Raw genomic sequence first — 18,099 nt, 5'->3', positions numbered from 1 at the left:
TATGTGATTTGATAGCCTGTATGGAGTAAGAGTAACTCAAAAGGTGGGCAAAGTATTGGCGACTCTTTGTTGGGAGAATAGAGAGAGAGATAGAGATGATAGCAGTGACGTTCCCTCTCCTAAAGGTCCTCCGCACTGTTACCCATCTTCCCCGTGCTCCGAGCCTCTTTCGGTCGCGAACGAACCGGTCTTTCCAGCAACAAAGCTTCAGTGATTCCAAAACCTATGCATCAACAACCGTTATCTCTTGTCCCAGCTGACAATTCCTGAGCAGCAGAGTAACAATGCACTGCTTGCTCAATCTTTTGGGTTGTTCCGCTCTGACAGAGAAGAGCATTACTCAGAAATGAATTCAGCCTGACTTCAAAACTACCACCACCAGTACAACAGTACGTGATCCTGCCTGATCAAAATGCTTTCTTGTGTCTGACAGCACTGCCACTCTGCATGCCAAATCTCATTCTATCGCTCCCCCCTATCCTATCACAGGCTCGAGATGATAGCTTGGTGCTAATCTGCTTCTTTCGCTAGTGGCCTCACATCCGTCGATTAAGGCTGGTTTGTTACAGTCAACGCCAATGCCCCTCATCCCTGACGATTCGAACCCTGTGTCGCACCATATCTTTTCAGCTCCACCAGAACGTCTCGTCACGAGAAGCACACCATCTTCCACTGTTCACAGCCGCGAAACGTCTACGGTGAGGGGCCTTGATTCTGCTTCCTTGTCCTCTTCGAGTCTACAGCCTCAGAACAACCGCCGCGGTGCCTCCCATTCGAAAAGTCCCGAGCCAATCGCTGGACGACCCGGTTTCGGATATGATGGTGGTCTCGAGAGGAGGCCGTCAAACTCCTATGGTCACCATCGTCAAACCTCCATTGTACACGGGATCCAGCACTCCCGCAACCCAAGTTTTGCTGCCTCAACAGCATCCAGCAGTCCGCTGAGTTCCGAACTGATCGCATCCCTGGGTCGAAGTGGCGCGGTCGAGCCGGAAGGTACCGGGTCAAGCCGACCAGAACAGCCCAGTATGCATTCAACCTTTCAGTACCAGGGCAGCAACGGGGCAAGCACTCATACACAGGCAATACTGAGTACGATAGACGATCGAGATGGGGACGACATCGTTAGCGGCAGTCTGGCCATTGCGACTCATAAACGCATGAACTCCAATGGAAAGCCCAAACAGGAACGATCCCATAGCCGTTCACATTCAAGACCTCACCATGATATTAAATCTACAGAGGAATATGCACTTCATCACCTTTTCAATGCTGTAAGTCAATCCACCTTCTCGTGAGTAAGACGGGCGTTAACCCTTGTTGAAGTTTATCGGACAAGCCGAACACAAGATCAACCAAGCTATCATGAAACTCGGTGAATCTGACGCGCCGGTCGAAGAGGTATGCGGGCCGGGTGCAGACGCAAGCTTCGACCAATTGATATCAGCTCTGGGTTACATTGCACGGCGGAATCCGAAGCCCCTGATTGACACCATCATGTACTGGAGGAAAGCGATAGGCGATGCGGCTATCGTGGCGAAACAGGTTGCTGGTCAGGTAAGTTTTAGGTATCTTACGAACCCCCCTAGATCACCTCTTGCTAATTCCCGAACTATCTTAGCCCAAGCCACCTGCTGCTGATAATGGGATTCTCATCCGGCGCAACACTGAGCCACCTCAGATCATTACTGAGTCAGCTACCCCGTCCGACTCAAATTCCCCTCCCCGGACGCTGCTGTCTAGGCACGATGAAGTCATCATGGCAGAGAGGCGAGCGACAGTGTCGGTCTACCTGGTTTGCAGGATCCTGATCGAGATCTTCAATCAAAGTAGCCTTGCTTCAATTACTTCGGACATGGTGGATCGCCTGGAGGACATTGTCTTCGGTCAGTTGAAGGCCGTTGACCCTGATCAGATATCGGCGTCATCCCTTCGCATGGCCAATTGGAGAATCTACTCGCAACTTCTCGGTATCATGAGCGAGACCAGCTTTGCGGGCGTTGCAAACAGATTTCTGCAAGAGCTGGATAAATATCAAAAGGACGAAACGCTACGCGGGCCTTCAAAAGAGGGCGATGCCAAGGCCGAGCTTCTGATCTTGGGAATGAGGCACGTTCGTATCAGAACACATCCTGAGATCTGGAGTAAATGCTGTGAATTCATGCTGTCCCTTGCGCGCTTATTTGCAAACGCTCACGGGCCGCGCGTCAAGCAGGCATACTGCTACATACTTGAAAAGCTACTACTTCCAGTAGCAGCAAGCACTACCTGCGACCTTACTCTCCCTAAATGGAAGGAGTTCGTTGACTTGGTTCAGTCTCGTCTATCGCAGATGCTGACCAAGCCACGTCATTGGGCTGCAGCATTCCCCCTCCACGTGCTCTTACTATGTGTTTCAACTAAAGAGAACTTTTCTTCGCAATGGCTTTCGCTGATACAGAGCCTCCCGTCGAGGCTGAAAGATCGTCCTACCCGGGGAACAGCTCTTCAGGCAATGTGCCGCCTGCTTTGGACGTTCTTCTTCCGTTACTCGGAGTCACCAACGGCCACTCTGCGTAAAGTCGAAGAAGTGGCCAGAATAGCCTTACCTCCAGGGAAAAGGACGTATCTGAGTACGGAGCCAGCAGTCTCAGACCCTCTGGTTCAGTTGGTACGGATGATTGGGTTCAAGCACCCTGATGTGTGCTTCCGTAGCATAATCTTCCCTATGATCAACTCGGACCTCTTCCTTTCAGGTAAAGAGCTCAAAATTGAGCAGATGGAGCCTGAGAAAATGGTCATTGGCATCAGGACATTCCTTGCCATCATGACAGACCTAGAGAATTGCGATCAACTATGCCCCCCATTCCCCACAGGCTCGATTCCCAATCCCTTCACCGACATCTCTGCTCCAACTCATTTCCATCGTCCACATTTGCTTGCTGATCCTCGACCGTCCAATGCATCGGAGAATCGTGATAGCGCCTTGTCGCGACCTGTCAACACGGCAAGACTAAGCGACAATGTCAGGGAATACTACCTTCGATTCTGTGATATTCTTGGCAAGATTACCATTCTATGTGACAACACATTTGGTGGCCAGGCGGCTCTGGATGAAAAGTTCGGAGGCACAACACCAAAGACTCCAATCTCGGAAGCTTTCAGCTTTGGTCGACGAGACGATCACCTTACCACCCTAGATCAAAAACAAGGATTCTATGACCTACTTCATGTTGCTGTGCAGGCGCTACCTCGGTGCCTATCTGACCGCATTCCCTTCAATTCCTTGATCAATTTGCTCTGCACCGGAACGGCACACGTTCAGTCGAACATAGCCGTCTCGTCTGCTGAATCGCTGAAAGCCATCGCGCGTCAGTCCCACGCCCAGCAGGTCACGATTGGCTTTGCCAGGTTCATCTTCAACTTCGATGCGAGATACTCGACCATGTCCGATGAAGGCATGCTAGGGCCAGGTCATATCGAATCTACACTGAGGCTCTATGTCGAACTGCTGAGAATTTGGATCGAGGAGATAAAGCAGAAGTCAAAGGGTGCCGCTGCAGAATCAAACGACAAGACCGGGTCAGGAAGCCGAGCTCTACAGTTGGATCTCTCCAGCGTTCTGGCTCATGTTGAGGAAATCGAGTCCCATGGGCTATTTTTCCTTTGTTCTCAATCTCGGCGAGTTCGTGCCTTTGCCATTACAGTTCTTCGTCTCATCACGGAATTTGATAGCGCCCTTGGCAAAGAGAATACTCGAATCATACGGATCCTAGAAGCTGACTCACACCGAATCCTGGATGTCAATAGTGAATCATTGACTGTGGCTGAGCTGAGCAGGATCCAGAAAAGCAAGCGGAGAAGTGCTGCTCAACAAGTCGTGATAGATATGTGTAGCAGCGAGGTTTCCTATGACTCGACACTATGGTCAAAAGTGTTCCCAAACATCATCCGAATAAGCTTCGAGACCTGTCCTTTCGCAGTGACATTGGGACGTGAGATCGTATGTGCCAGACTTGTCCTTATGCACAAAGCAATCACATACTACGCTGAGGGTCCATCACATCAATACGGCCCGATGGAAGCTGCTCAAGCTCGTATACTGGGGCGGGGCAACCTGTCCGCCGAAATTGTGATTGAACAATGGAAACTGTACCTGGTCATGGCATGCACCACTCTAAACAGTGTTGGTGCGCAGTCACAAAGCCAGTTGGCAAACGCTCAACATGCACGCAAAGGGTCAAAGGGATCACAGCAGTCTCAAGATAAGATCAGCTCGGCTCGAAGTCTTTTTGCGTTTGTGATCCCGTTGTTGTCGGCCGAGCGCCCTACCATACGAAATGCTATAGTGGTCGCCCTTGGATCTATCAACAAAAATCTCTACCGCACCCTTCTCGAATCGCTGCAGTACGCCGTCACAACTTGCAATGAAGAAGCCAAGATTCGAATCGGCACACATTATCGCTCCCCTAGCAGTCCGCGAAGAAACCGCAAGACGGATCGACTGCGGACGGAAGTCACATATGTGTACAAGCTAACTTCGCATTTCCTACAAGAATCGGATATTTACAATGACGACTGGATCGTCAACAACCTTGTCACCTATGCGAAAGATCTTCGAATATTCTTGAGTGATGCCGAAGTCCAGAATGACTGGGAATTCCAGCGCCTCAGGTTTCACTATTGTGGTCTCATGGAGCAACTGTTCGAAGGTATCAATCGAACCAGCGATCCCTCTCGGTGGATACCGTTTGAATCCAGAAAGTCCGCATTCTCTCTCATGGAAGATTGGTGCGGATATTCGCCCAATCAGTCCCAGATTTCGCAGAGGGAGGAGAACATGCGGAAATATGCTCCTTCGCAGAACAATGAATCTGGGGCTGCCATGGAAATTGAAAAGAGGAACCTGCGCGCAGCAGCTTTGAGTGCCATGGCATCCTTGTGTGTAAGTAACTCCTAGTTTTCTCTCTTGAGACGGTTGACTGACTTCTGCAGGCTGGACCAATTAGCATCACAACGGAGAGTGGTTCGGTGCTGCAGTTCGACGTAGGCCGCATGCTATCTTGGATTGATATAATTTTCACGACTTCAATCAGCGACAAATGGCATGCCATCGGTAGACGTGCTCTCAAAAATCTGATTGTCCACAACAAGGAGCATAATTACTTGTTAGAGCGCTCCATCGAGATGTGCTATGTTGCGGAGAGACCCAAAGCGCTAGAAAGCTACTTTGAAGTCGTCACACAAGTACTTATTGAGCACACAGACTTCCCCCTCAATTTCTGGCGGATTCTAGGTGCTGTCCTTGTCACACTTGGAAATCAAAAGAGAGAGATCAGAATGAAGTCCGCCAAACTTCTTCGCATTTTGGAGGAACGGCAGCAGAAAAGCTCAAGACTGCAGGATTTCTACATCAGCATCTCTGACAAGACGACCGCCGTGTACAAACTCGCCCAGTTTGAAACGTCCAAGCGACTTGCGATACAACACTCTGACCTAGCTTTTCCCCTGTTCTCCGAGCTATCTTTGCATTTCAAGAATTTGAGACCAGACAGTCAACGGAACATGGTGGCTGCCATCCTTCCATGGGTCCAGACAATGGAACTCCAAGTTGATCCCAATGGCGGGCCGACAGCTAAGTCCTACATGCTTCTGGCCAATCTTTTTGAGATCACGATTCGTTGCAGTACCACACTTCCAAATGAAATGCAAGCCCTCTGGCAAGCTTTGGCTACGGGACCGCATGGAGGAAACGTGCAACTGGTCCTGGACTTTATTATCAACCTCTGCTTGGAACGCAAAGAACAGAACTTTGTTGAGTACGCAAAACAAGTGGTTGTGTTCTTGTCAGGAACCCCTGCCGGCTCGAAGGTGATCGAGTTCTTCTTGATGCAGGTTGTTCCCAAGCACATGGTGCAAGAGAGGAAGGAGATTACACCAGCTCCGGCCGACATCAAGAGCCTGCCGTATGTTGCTGATCTCAATACGGTACTTCCACTAGGAAACAAACAGGCCGGGCTTTCTTTGGGTCAAGTATCCTTGGTATTGCTTGTTGATCTCATGGTTGCTGCCATCACTCCGGCACTGGAAGATGTAGTCAAGTTGCTCCACGTTGCTCTCATTCTATGGGATCATTACATTGTTACTGTTCAAGAAGAGGCTAGAGAAATGTTGGTTCACTTGATCCATGAGCTGGTCGCTGCCAAGACAGAAGACGATGCCCCTGCTGGCACCAGGGAATCTATCGAGGACTTTGTGGAGATGATCCGCAAGAGTGACCCCAAGGTTGTCTGGGAATATGAGGACAACAGTGACAAAGATGATGCTGATGACGGTCGCCGTGTTCCCACGTCAATGTCTGATGTTACCCATAAAGTCGTCGGGTTTTTTAGCCTTGCATATGAGGGCATCAATGATCTTTGGGCCAAAGAAGCTCTGAATTGGGCGACATCGTGCCCTGTCCGACATTTAGCCTGTCGATCTTTCCAGGTATTCCGTTGCATATCCATGTCACTCGACTCCAGGATGCTAGCCGACATGCTCGCTCGCCTGTCTAATACAATTGCAGATGAGGAGTCGGATTATCGGACATTCTCAATGGAAATTCTGACAACACTGAAGATCATCATCGGGTCCTTGGCTCCTGCGGATCTTTTGCGCTATCCACAGCTGTTCTGGACGACGTGTGCTTGTTTGAACACGATCCATGAAACAGAATTTGTTGAAAGTATCGGTATGCTAGAGAAGTTCTTGGATCGTTTGAATATGGGCGATCCCATCGTAGTTGCAGAGCTCATCAAAGGCCAGCCCCCCAAGTGGGAGGGCGGTTTTGGTGGTCTCCAGGATCTGGTTTATAAAGGATTGAAGTCAAGCGAATCTCTGAACCTCACGTTAGACGTTCTACATCGTCTGAGCGGCCTTCCAAACAATGATCTCATCGGAGATAGCGACAGGCTCCTTCTCACAGTACTGGCGAATCTGCCCCACTTTCTCCATCAGTTCGACTCGAATATTGACAACCCCAAGACGTTGGCACGGGCTACTTTGCTTGCGCGCGTTGCTGAGAGCGAAGGTTGTCCACGTATTGCAGCCTCTCTGCTTGGGTTTGCGAACGGACAATACAAGGCGGAGAACGATTTCTTGAGCCACATCATCACCGAGCTGCGCTCCTACTATTTCCCTCGAATGGATGTTCCGAGCTTAATCTTCCTCATGGGACTACTAACAAATACCACCAAATGGTTCCGCGTCAAGGTCATGAAGATACTCTGTGTCCTGATACCGGAGATTGATATGCGACGAGAGGAAGTGACGAGCCATGGCCCTGACCTTATCTCACCATTACTGCGGCTGCTGCAGACTGATCTGTGCCCTCAGGCTCTGCAAGTCATGGACCACATTATGACAGTATCGGCCAACCCAATGGAACGCCATCACCTTCGAATGAGCATGGCTTCGGCTTCATCGTCACGGGCCGTTCGAAAAGAATACGAACGTATTCAAAGTCTTTATGGAATACCCGAACCGACCGGGTGGTCAATTCCGATGCCTGCCTCTCAGTCGAATATCACTCGTCAAAATGTTCACGCGGTGTTCTACACATGTGCAGAAGTGGACCGCATGGAGGTGCAAGAAACCGTCAAGCCTGAGGTTGAATTTCATGCAGACGAATACAGTGACTCGTTCTTCCCTATGCGAGCAGATACTATGAAATCAATTGACACGCAGACGGACGGCAACATGGGAGATATCGTGCAGAAATTAGACAGCCTGGACGACTTTTTCGAAGAGGCGGACCCACTTCACCCGGTCTTAGACACCATCTCAGACCCTGCACTACGTAGCTTTGCTGGTGCATATGCTGATACGAGTGCCAGTCTCTACGATCAGCAAACGGCGCCGATTCTGCGCAAATCTCTTGCCAGGACTGCCTCGATATCCTCTTTCCACAATGGACTTGCGGAGTCCCGGCCGCCAAATCTACGGTTCGATAGCGCTGGGGTACATCCTTCTGGTACATTCACACCCCCGGCGCCTAGCCAACTTGCACGTCCAGTGTCTCACACTCGGTCCGTGACGTCTCCGGCCAATCATTTGCCCTCGCCATCCTCGTCCAGTGTACAGCAAGCCACGCCTGTCATTGGCTTTGGCGAGTCTGCGTTCCTTTCGGACGATGAGATGGAAGACACATTCGCTGATAGCAAGCCATCTATACCACATCCCATCAACCAGGTGCGAAGCGCTACTGAAGGATCATCGTCGCTTGAGTCGAGGATTCGCAGCGGCATGAGACGGCTCACTGGTGGCACGGCCCCGAGTCGAGACAAAGAGCGTCAGCGGGATGTAATCCGCGCACAGCAACGGACCCAGGCAATTAGCTCCCCACGCGTGCCTAAAGTCCCCTCTGAATATCTTAATGGCCCAACTAGCAATCCAGCATCCCCGGGACAGCAATGAGATGGCCCCTGCACCTCAGGGTCCTTTGGTGGACGCTCTGTCCTGCGCAGCTTTGCACTCAATTGAACGGTCATTGGCATCATTTGACGGCGTCTCAACACATTTTCTTATTTCTTCTGGCGTTCAACATACCCATTGTCAATTGCCGTGGTGTCGTACGAGCGGTTTACATGTTAACCTCCGATGCACTGCATCCTCCTTCAGTCTCTGTACATTATTTAATCTAGACATGAAACATAACGAGCATCGAGTTCACCCTAGTGCGTAGTTGTGTTAGCTATTGTATATTCTATACTGTGACACGTGAGTTGTAATGACGCTCCGCAGCCTTACCGAATTGGGCTTTCCCCGCACGGGGTCGGGGTAAAGATCGACATCCCCATATTCCATTAGTTCACCAACAAACACCTTGATCACTCAATGTGTCTACCACTTTGCTGGCTGAATGGCAAGAATCGGTTATCCTCGGGATTACTACCTGACTGCAATTCGCTGCTCTACGTGGTCCTCGGCCTAGTAGCGCTGACCCATCACATTGATGAACTACAGCTAGAGTGCTACATTTACAACTCCAACTTACGATAGCTACCACCTTTGCAGAGCGCCGAATCCCACTGCTTAACTTCGAAACAAGGAGCCATTGGCAGCAGCGCATTGATTGCACCTCGTTCGATAGGCTGTTTCTTCTCAGGTTCTAGCACTTATTCACACTCAACAATGGCTCGTCTCGGTGCTCTATCCCCGCTCCTGCGGGGGACCCGCCTGTCAAGAGTAGCCCCTTCAGCGAGCCATCCTCTTCGAAAGCCCCCCATCAGTCCAAGAAGGCTGTTCTCATCCTCTACACGGAAACATGCCACGTGGGGATTCATAGGACTCGGACAAATGGGTACGTATGGCTCCAACCCTCTCGAGCATGTGTGTTGCAGGTGGCTGACAGTGCGATTCTCTGTCTAGGATATAACATGGCTAAGAACATACAGTCCAAGATCCCCGCCACCGACACGCTGATGATCCGCGATGTCAATCAAGATACCACCGCACGGTTTGTGGAGGAGGCTCGTCAGGCAGTCAAGCGAGCTGCTGCTGCGGGCACTGGCACTGGCATGGCCAATGTTGTCGTGGCGGAGAGCGCGAGAGATATGGCAGAACAATCTGTAAGTAGTTCGAGCTCTATATGGTGTTCGGAACAGGGGTCTATGTGAAATCCGGGTCTGGAAAGCTTTCATCACGGGGTATTGTCTGCAGTATTTATGCAATCATCAGCATTTGACAAGCCCATCGGGGCCCCTGGTTTCGTCTTCTGATAACGTTTCCTGTTCCAGACGGTCGTCGTCACCAGCCTTCCAGAGCCACAGCATGTCAAAGACGTCTTCTATTCCATTCTCCGGCACGGTGAACTCCCACCCCTGGAGCAGGAGCGTCTGTTCATCGACACGTCAACCATCGATCCTAGCTCATCCAAAGAGATTGCGAACGCCATCCACACCACCGGTCAAGGTCGCTTTGTGGACGCACCTGTGTCGGGTGGTGTCGTTGGGGCCCGCAACGGTACGCTCAGCTTCATGTTCGGTGCCACGTCCCAGACCGGTCAGCTCATCGACCGAGTGAGGTCGGTCCTGTCCCTTATGGGCAAGAACGCGTGGCATATGGGCGCCCCCGGTGCCGGGGTCTCGGGGAAACTCGTCAACAACTACATCCTGGCGATCAACAACATCGCCACCGCCGAAGCGATGAACCTGGGCCTGCGCTGGGGCCTGGATCCCAAAACTCTTGCTGATATGGTCAATACGTCCACCGGTCGGTGCTGGCCGATGGAGGTCAACAACCCTGTGCCTGGCGTTGTGGAGACGGCGCCAGCCTCTCGTGACTATGCCGGTGGCTTTGGCGTCAGCTTGATGAAGAAAGACCTACGGTTGGCGATCACTGCTGCAGAGGAGTCGGGCTCACCTCTACCCTTGGCTGATGTAGCTCGCACTGTGTATAATGCGGTGGAGGAAGAGCACCGCGGTAAGGATTTCTCGGTGGTCTACAAGTGGCTTCAGGATAGGTCGCAATAACAGGGGGGTTGGGTTTCTGGGTAGATGTTCGGCTCCTAAGGAATCGAATGCCACGGAGATCGTGGGGCAGACATGGCTTCTGTTACGTTCTGAAGTCGCCCATTCAATACTTGCTGTTGCCGTCTGTGCACTGAAGAGGAGCCCAGAACTGTATGTCTCCTGTCCTAGACAGGGAAGACCGAGGTGCACTCTTGATTGAAAACGTACTAGGCATACCAAGCAAGAGATGATTTCTATTTGGATTCGTGTTCAAACCCACAGGCGAGTGAGTGGACATGTGCCTTTAACTCATGTAGGACTTAGTAAACACGAAAAACGCCACAGCTGCAGCGCCATATTTAGCACACTTTCCAAAAGAGCAACATGAATCATCATTTTGTCTATACCAATTATGTAGAGATATTAAAAGTAATAGTCGTCCCGGCCAACGAGACCCAGACACACAAACACACACATATATATACGTACTCCGCTCACAGAAAGGAGAGCTCCACAACACCATCTCGCAACAATGCATCCATCCAACCTCACAGAGCTCGTCCTGCAACCAGGTTGCAATTCCCTCTCCTCCATTTACTCCTCCTTCTTTACCCCCTCAACCTCATCCTCACTCCAATCCAACAACTCCATAATCTCCTCCTCCGACAACTTCTGCGTCTGCTTCTCCGCCTCCTTCTCCAAGCTCTTCTGATACTTCTTCTGCCTCTTGCGAGCATTCTTCCCCCACTCAGGCACCCCACTCGCCGTCGCGAAATCCTCCTGCGTGACATTGGAAGTCGCCGCGGAGGTGGTCGCGGTAGCAGCGCCGGTGGTAGTGGCGGCGGTATCCTCCTCGTCCTCAATCTCATCGTCCGTATTCTCCACCTCCCCGAGTACTCTTCCCCCGCCACCGCCGCGGAGCGCATTGGCCGACATGCGCGCCTTCTTCTTCTCGCCCTTCCCGCCGCCGGCGGCCGCTTCCTGGGCGCGCTTCTTCTCCATGTGCTTCTTGCGGTCCTTCTCGTGCATCTTCTTGAACCAGGCTTCGATGTAGGGCCGGATGATCAGGTAGCCGACCACGGAGAGGATGACCTTGGTCCAGCGGCCCGTGGAGACGTTGGCGAAGGAGCCGTGCAGGTTCGTGATGAAGCGGGTCACGACCGTCTCGGCGACGGAGTAGAGCTGCGTGAAGAAGTCGGTGAGGGCGTCGAGGGCGACGGCGCCTGGGTTGGGGGGTGGGGTGGACATTTTGGTTTGGTGGATTGAGGACTGCTGGGTTCGAACTATTGTTCTTCAATGCGGGCTGCTCAACTGGAGGTTCAACCGGGGAAGAGGAGGGCGGGTTTGGCCGGATGTACGGAGTAGTGGGGGGATGTGAATTGGATTGGAAGGCTTGTCTGTGGTAAGACAGCAAAGGGCCTAGCAACGTAGATACTGCGACTGTTTGCACCACAGAGCTCCGGGCTTTGTTTTCTCGCAGAAGCCAGAGAAAAATTGTACCTAGGTGAAAGGGCCACCTGTGTACTAGGTCAAGTAGCTTAGTTTCGCCGCAATAAATCGCTCATTCGGAGTGGAAATGCCGAAAGTGGAAATGCTTTTGCTTCGAGTTTAGCGTCATTTTGCCCGCAGCGGATTAACTCCCGTTCCGGTGGGTTGAGCTTCGGCCAATCACGGCTTGATCTGCATACTCAACGCGTCCCCGACACGAACTGCCGCGGGAAGTCGTCGCGCATCGGCAAGCTACAGTACAGTTGGGTACCATCTTGATACTCGTTCGAACTGCGTCTGGTGCTTTTGGTCACGCAGGATTTGCAATTCGCGCTGGTTGTCTTCAAGTCTCCCGTCTTAAAAGCTGGAATATCCGCGATGGATCAAACCGAGGAAGCTGGACTCGAAGAGGTATGTATCCCATTATCAGGATGGTGCGGTGCTTGCTCCCCTACGTATACGGCTTGGATAGCTGTGCTGATCGTTGTCTTCGCACTCAATACAGCGTTTGAAATCTGCCCTTTGGCTGGCGATTGGGAGGATCGTGGACGAAGAGACTATCAAGCTCGGTATCAACGCCACGCCTCAGTTTATCGGGGCATTGACAGAGTTGGTCTGGGCTCAGATAGGTTGGTGCTTTTTCCCTCTCCTCTGCCTAACATCGAGCCAGCACGCTGGATGGACTCTATCAGCAGCGTTCTCTCGAATGTCTCTCGTTGGATGCTTTCTTCTCTCGTACCAGACTTGCGCCCGAATGCTGACTGGAATCCCCAATAGAAACCGTTAGCCAGGACTTGGAATCATTTTCCAAGTAAGTGATACCCTTAAGTGATTCTTTTGCCTGGGGAATTTCCTTTCATGACCAAAAGCTGGCTGCCTTCTTGTGGTTCTGTCTGACGCCCAGAGACGTTGATATTACGATATGCTGACATGCTCGGCTTTCCGTTTTAGGCATGCCGGCCGCTCGACGGTTAATGTCACCGATGTCATGCTCCTGGCACGCCGCAACGAGGGCTTAGAATCCATTCTCCGCGCGTTCGTTGAGCAGATGCGCGATCGAGAAGCCTGATTCAATGGGGGCCCACTAACTGGTGTTCCCTCCCGGCAGGGATTACTTCAGTCCAAAGTCAATGTGCAGATCTACCCGACTGCTTTCATATCATTGGTGGCTGGGCTCCTCTGCCATTCAGAGCCAACTTTTAGGGTATGTATGGCAGACCTATTCACTTCCGTCTCATGTCAAGTCCCCGTAATCGAGGGAGTGGCTAATCTTTTGGCAGGAATGGTGGCGGGCCGTGTTACCAAATGACAGCTGCGGAGATCAAATTAACGTGAATGTAAAAGGTCTAATTCGTCGCGATTCATGACGCCACTGCTCCAGCATCCTGACAACGCAAACAGGCACGCGATATCTCCGGGCGCCATCAACCTCGAAGGTCTAATCATGGCGCCAATTCCAGAGAATTCTGAACCTATCGCTGAACCACCAGCTATCCTCTGACGTCGGACGAGGGCCAGCAAATCATGCTCGCGGTATTCCTGGACTAATCCAAAGAGAAATGAGAATATCTCCGGAAGCCACCCGTGAGGCTCGCTTCAACGCAGGATCAATGCAACATCAGATACCTTATGTTGTAATGATTATCAGATGAACAGCCTCTCGTCCGACCAATTGAACATCATGTAGACAAAGTACTGTATATACACTTCAACCAATCAATGAAATCTGAAAACATATCCTGCTCGCGAGGGAGACCTTATATCGACTTAACGTCACTGCAACGCTGCATTTCGCCGCGACATCTTATATAGCACTCGCTTCATGAAAATGGCTGTATCCACTTTTCTTTGACAGCAAACCTTCACCGTATTCGCCGTTGCGTTGCTTCACGAGTGTGTATAACACAATACCAATTTATATCTCATGACGAATCTAACTCAACGAAAGCGAAACTAAAATGCTGAACACTGCGACTGACTCGGTCAAAGCTCTGCGGAGGACTCTCACGGGAACTGCACCCATCATGAAGGCCGTGCGCTTCCACGGACGGGGCGACATCAGGGTAGATGAGATCGAAGAACCGACATGCGGGCAGGGACAGGTCAAGGTGATTTTCCCACCTTTTAGGCGCTTATTCCCTACTGACAGCCACGCCCATAACATAGATGCGACCTGCCTTCGTCGGAATCTGTGGCAGTGGTAAGCGATCTCCCGTCACCACTCAAGGATCTCTGCGTCCGTATTAAGCCCCCTAGACTTACACGAATACCTGGGCGGTCCAGTCCTAGTACCCCAGGAACCGCACAAGATCACCGGGGCCACGCACCCAGTAACCCTGGGCCACGAATTCGGCGGGATCATTGAAGAGGTCGGCGAGGGCGTAACGCACGTCTCGCCGGGCCAGCGAGCTGTCGTACGGCCCACCATCTTCGACAAAGAGTGTACGTCCTGCAAGCTGGGCTACGAATACTGCTGCGAGAACATCGGCTTCATCGGGCTATCAGGTACGCCCCCGATCTACCACGTTCCTTATTATTGAGCGAGACGAGCAACAATGCCACTAACCACCCAACCATCTGCGTACAGGGTACGGCGGCGGCCTAGCCAAGTACATCGTGGCGCCAGCTGAACACTTCTACCCGCTACCGGACACCATCTCCCTGGAGGCGGCGGCGCTGATCGAGCCCCTGGCGGTCGCCTGGCACGCGGTGAACATCTCCCCCTTCAAGCCCGGTGACAGCGTCCTGGTCCTCGGCGGCGGGCCCGTGGGGATCGGGATCGTGCAGGTCCTGAAGATGCAGGGGGCGCAGAACATCCTGGTCGCCGAGCTGATGGCGAACCGCCAGCGACTGGCGCGGGACTACGGCGCCGCGCACATCGTGGACCCGCGCGCGGAAGGGCCCGGCGGTAACACAGCGGCGCGCGTCCGCGAGCTGACGGGAGGCGTCGGCGCGGATGTCATCTTCGATACCGCGGGGGTGGAGGCGGCGCTCGACGAGGCGATCGGCGCCTGTCGCACCCACGGCACGATTGTCAATATCGCGGTCTGGGAGAAGCGGCCCGCCTTAAGGGTGAATGACCTCATGTATAGCGAGTTGAAGTATACGGGGTCGGCGCTGTATGATGAGAGTGCGTTTGTGGGTGTGATTCAGGCGCTGAATCACGGTATGTTGCATGCCCAATCTTTTTGGTGATTGTTGATGGATTGGTCGACGAGAGGCTCTAACATGGGTGATAGGCCAGTTGGCTCCGGAGAAGATGATCACCGCGAAGATCGGGTTGGATGATGTGGTGGAGAAGGGGTTTGAGGAGCTGGTCAAGCATCGAGATGCGCACTGCAAGATTCTGGTTGATGTGCAGGCGTAGAGCTTGAGGGGGTGGGTTGCTCTTGATTACTGACGACGATACGAGTTTCTTATTGTCAATGTGTATGATATTGTTGAATATGCGCCATTGCCATTGCCATTGCATGATACTGCAGTACCCACAGTATTGAGTGAATGTCGCTGCTACCACTGTACACTACTGTAACAAGAGTATCCCAGTCAAACAATCGCACCGCTAAACCCCCCTAACACTGCCCAGCGCACACATCCACTAACCCACAACCACCCCAACTCCCCCAGTGATCCATCCCATAAGTCCCACATCACCCGTATACCCAGTAACAAAATGGCACCCCACAATTCGCCACCCACCAGAACCCCGCATACTGTGTGACAGCAACCTGAAGTCATGCTTACGGTGCCATTGACCCAGGCATTTTTGATATCTGCTCATGTTGCCATACCAGGTGACAACAACATCAACTGGGTCCCATAGCTCAGTTGGTTAGAGCGTAACGCTAATAACGTTAAAGTCGAGGGTTCGAGCCCCTCTGGGACCAGCTTTCTTTTTGTTTTTGTGTGGGCTTGATTATTGGGTGGGTGAAGGCTGGCTTTGATTGATCGAGGCTTTTTTTAAGAAAGTGTGGTGGCCTTGAGTATGAAGGTGGTCTAGTCGGGGTGGGTTTAAGGGGGGGGTTTGTAGCTCAGACTATTCACATTTGTCTTGAACTCGGTTGTTGATTGACTCGCTAGGCAAGTGTATATATAGTATAGGGTTGGTGTTGGTGGGCGCTGGTTGAAAGCGTGCTCCTGGCCTCTAATTTCTAACCTTATATCAAATGCGACAAGTCATCCGTCATACCCTCGTGGAATGAGCGTGACGTTCATCTTTGGGCTCCGATAATATTCGTCCAGTGCACCGGGGCTGTGCTTTTGCCTGTCGGCTATACTTGGGATTGGATGTTGACCAGGTATTGACTATTGACTCCGTCAACTGTGCTACCGGGAGTATAGTCCACCACCACTAGTCTGGTTAATACTCCCAAGGCATGTCGTACTCACATCCCTGCAACTGCAACTGCATCTCATCTGATACTGAGCCTACATCAACATCAGACATTGCAGGCATTCATGCCACTTGGACGAAGGGGGAAGGAATCGAAAGCTACGCCGAACTGTACATCGAGCTTCAATCCACCATCTGAACCCGGGCATGGCCACCCCATCCAGCCACATACGAGTCCAACTAACCGAGCTTCTTGCAGCATCCACACCCTTAGACTCATGAGTTCTTAGCTCCTCGGCTAGATGCATTTTTACAGCTCCTGTCTTTGAGACGTCCGGAATGAAGTGACATAGATGGTCTAGCATGAGCCGCAGCAGCTTTAGGCGTGAATGACGAGGGTCGTGGATGCATCCGACTCTTCCTCTGCTCTCTGCAATCAACGGGAACAGAGCAGACCCGTGGAGCGGCTCGAGTGTATAGGATCGTCTGTGAAGAGACTCCTTAGGAGGGATTCTTTCAGAGGGCTGGAACGCTATTCAACAGTCCAATCAATCAATCCACCAACGCTCTACATGACAGTAGCTGGAGGACGGATCGCATTGATCGTCTAGCTGCTGCGACATGGTAGTGTTTGGATTTGGACGTCTAATTCGCGGACTATGGATCTGACTTACAGTCTGGCGCCTTATGCACATGGCATACATGGCAAGGCCGTCATACAAGCCGCCTAGTTGGGTTTGATGTGCCTGTCCCTGGGATGTACAGTACATACCACAGAACCGGGATCAGCACCTCTATCCTTCCGTCCTATTCATGCGATTAAGTCGGCGACATAGAGCAGATTGATTATCCAACACTGTAAGTCTGAAAAAGAGAATGCACATGGGGGCAAAAAGATGGTCCCAGAGGGGGTCGAACCCTCGACTTTAACGTTATTAGCGTTACGCTCTAACCAACTGAGCTATGGGACCAGTTGTTGTTGTTGCTACCTTGAAGTTGTGTCTTGAGTGGTTGAGCCGGCCCAGCGTACCTTCTTTCCATTTATATAATAACAGGTTCTCCCACCGTGTCAGGGCTGCCATTACAACCGGGTTGGATACTTTATATAACACACGAAATTAAAGTTGGACCTGGGCTGGATGGGCCTTTCATCGCCGAATTATAACCAACCCAATACACTGCGATACCAACACTTAGGAACTTCCGAGATCTGCACACGTTCGATTGACTATATGTCCATCACATGTACGGGCGAAAAATATGTTTTCGCAAGAAAATTGCTTCGCATGCGGTTGAGCTGCCGGGAATGGTTCACTATAAGGGTATACTAAGGTTGCTAAGTCAAAGGCGATCGATGTCGGCATATTGCTATAAGCAGGGTCCAAGTTTAATATATCGAAGGGTTGAGCCGGAGTTGCAAAGAAGCTGTTGTCATCTATAACTACAAGCTTAACAGTTAAAGCTATAATGGGATTGTATACTTGCCTTTAAATAAGGCTTGATAAATCAAAACTTGGCACAAGCTCTGATGTTGTATTCTTTTCATATGCCTTCACAAGTGTTGAAAGGTCAAACCTTTTAACAGAGTCAATCCTTTCCAGTATAGCGCTTTGTTCAAGGAATCCATTTTCCGGAATTGTTAAGGAGTTGGATGTCTTTGATGAATGCGTGACGTCCTCTATGTTCTCATCTGTATATATGGAGAGATACTTCAGCGGCATCACCATTGAGCTCACTAACTGGAATGGTGCTATATATATATATATATATATATATATATATATATATAACACTACTCTCTCTCTC

General features: G+C 51.3%; 5 protein-coding genes and 2 non-coding genes across 7 annotated transcripts; 5 read left to right on the top strand and 2 right to left on the bottom strand.

Annotated features, from left to right (window-relative positions):
• The first annotated feature begins 143 nt into the window (after window positions 1–143).
• Window positions 144–8,690, top strand: ASPACDRAFT_1892820 (putative cell morphogenesis protein (PAG1)). The gene is made up of 5 exons (XM_020198670.1): window positions 144–389; window positions 532–1,274; window positions 1,327–1,557; window positions 1,622–4,924; window positions 4,975–8,690. Coding segments are annotated over exons 1-5 (7,740 nt in total). The 5' UTR covers window positions 144–388; the 3' UTR covers window positions 8,437–8,690.
• A 425-nt stretch (window positions 8,691–9,115) lies between these two features.
• Window positions 9,116–10,845, top strand: ASPACDRAFT_74240 (uncharacterized protein). Its single transcript, XM_020204158.1, has 3 exons — window positions 9,116–9,322; window positions 9,391–9,590; window positions 9,759–10,845. The coding sequence occupies exons 2-3, from the start codon at window positions 9,399–9,401 to the stop codon at window positions 10,491–10,493; spliced, it is 927 nt and encodes a 308-aa protein (XP_020060978.1). The 5' UTR covers window positions 9,116–9,322; window positions 9,391–9,398; the 3' UTR covers window positions 10,494–10,845.
• ASPACDRAFT_109405 (uncharacterized protein) lies at window positions 10,844–12,043 on the bottom strand. Its single transcript, XM_020195384.1, has one exon. The coding sequence runs from the start codon at window positions 11,718–11,720 to the stop codon at window positions 11,067–11,069; it is 654 nt and encodes a 217-aa protein (XP_020060977.1). The 5' UTR covers window positions 11,721–12,043; the 3' UTR covers window positions 10,844–11,066.
• Window positions 12,044–12,338: 295 nt separating this feature from the next.
• On the top strand, window positions 12,339–13,029 carry ASPACDRAFT_38198 (CENP-S family protein; the record flags this gene model as incomplete). The annotated part of the gene is made up of 4 exons (XM_020200413.1): window positions 12,339–12,371; window positions 12,466–12,589; window positions 12,738–12,771; window positions 12,912–13,029. The coding sequence occupies 4 exons, from the start codon at window positions 12,339–12,341 to the stop codon at window positions 13,027–13,029; spliced, it is 309 nt and encodes a 102-aa protein (XP_020060976.1).
• A 955-nt stretch (window positions 13,030–13,984) lies between these two features.
• On the top strand, window positions 13,985–15,344 carry ASPACDRAFT_1892816 (uncharacterized protein; the record flags this gene model as incomplete). Its single annotated transcript, XM_020198669.1, has 5 exons — window positions 13,985–14,068; window positions 14,127–14,160; window positions 14,217–14,465; window positions 14,548–15,126; window positions 15,200–15,344. 5 exons carry the CDS (start codon window positions 13,985–13,987, stop codon window positions 15,325–15,327), a joined length of 1,074 nt encoding a protein of 357 aa, XP_020060975.1. The 3' UTR covers window positions 15,328–15,344.
• Window positions 15,345–15,773: 429 nt separating this feature from the next.
• Window positions 15,774–15,847, top strand: ASPACDRAFT_t32. Its single transcript has one exon. It is a non-coding gene; the product is annotated as a tRNA-Ile (tRNA).
• A 1,343-nt stretch (window positions 15,848–17,190) lies between these two features.
• Window positions 17,191–17,264, bottom strand: ASPACDRAFT_t11. The gene has a single exon. It is a non-coding gene; the product is annotated as a tRNA-Ile (tRNA).
• Window positions 17,265–18,099: the final 835 nt, after the last annotated feature.

Source organism: Aspergillus aculeatus, assembly GCF_001890905.1.
Source record: "Aspergillus aculeatus ATCC 16872 unplaced genomic scaffold ASPACscaffold_1, whole genome shotgun sequence".
NCBI lineage: Eukaryota > Fungi > Ascomycota > Eurotiomycetes > Eurotiales > Aspergillaceae > Aspergillus > Aspergillus aculeatus.
Note: the sequence above shows the minus strand (reverse complement) of the source record. Positions and strands in the feature narration are given on the sequence as shown.

Coding starts and splice junctions, on each gene's coding strand:
- ASPACDRAFT_1892820 (XM_020198670.1), top strand. Junction 1,558..1,621: donor CGAAACAGGTTGCTGGTCAG/GTAAGTTTTAGG, acceptor GAACTATCTTAG/CCCAAGCCACCTGCTGCTGA. Junction 4,925..4,974: donor GTGCCATGGCATCCTTGTGT/GTAAGTAACTCC, acceptor TGACTTCTGCAG/GCTGGACCAATTAGCATCAC.
- ASPACDRAFT_109405 (XM_020195384.1), bottom strand. CDS start 11,720: ATGTCCACCCCACCCCCCAACCCAGGCGCCGTCGCCCTCGACGCCCTC.
- ASPACDRAFT_74240 (XM_020204158.1), top strand. CDS start 9,399: ATGGCTAAGAACATACAGTCCAAGATCCCCGCCACCGACACGCTGATG. Junction 9,591..9,758: donor GAGATATGGCAGAACAATCT/GTAAGTAGTTCG, acceptor TTCCTGTTCCAG/ACGGTCGTCGTCACCAGCCT.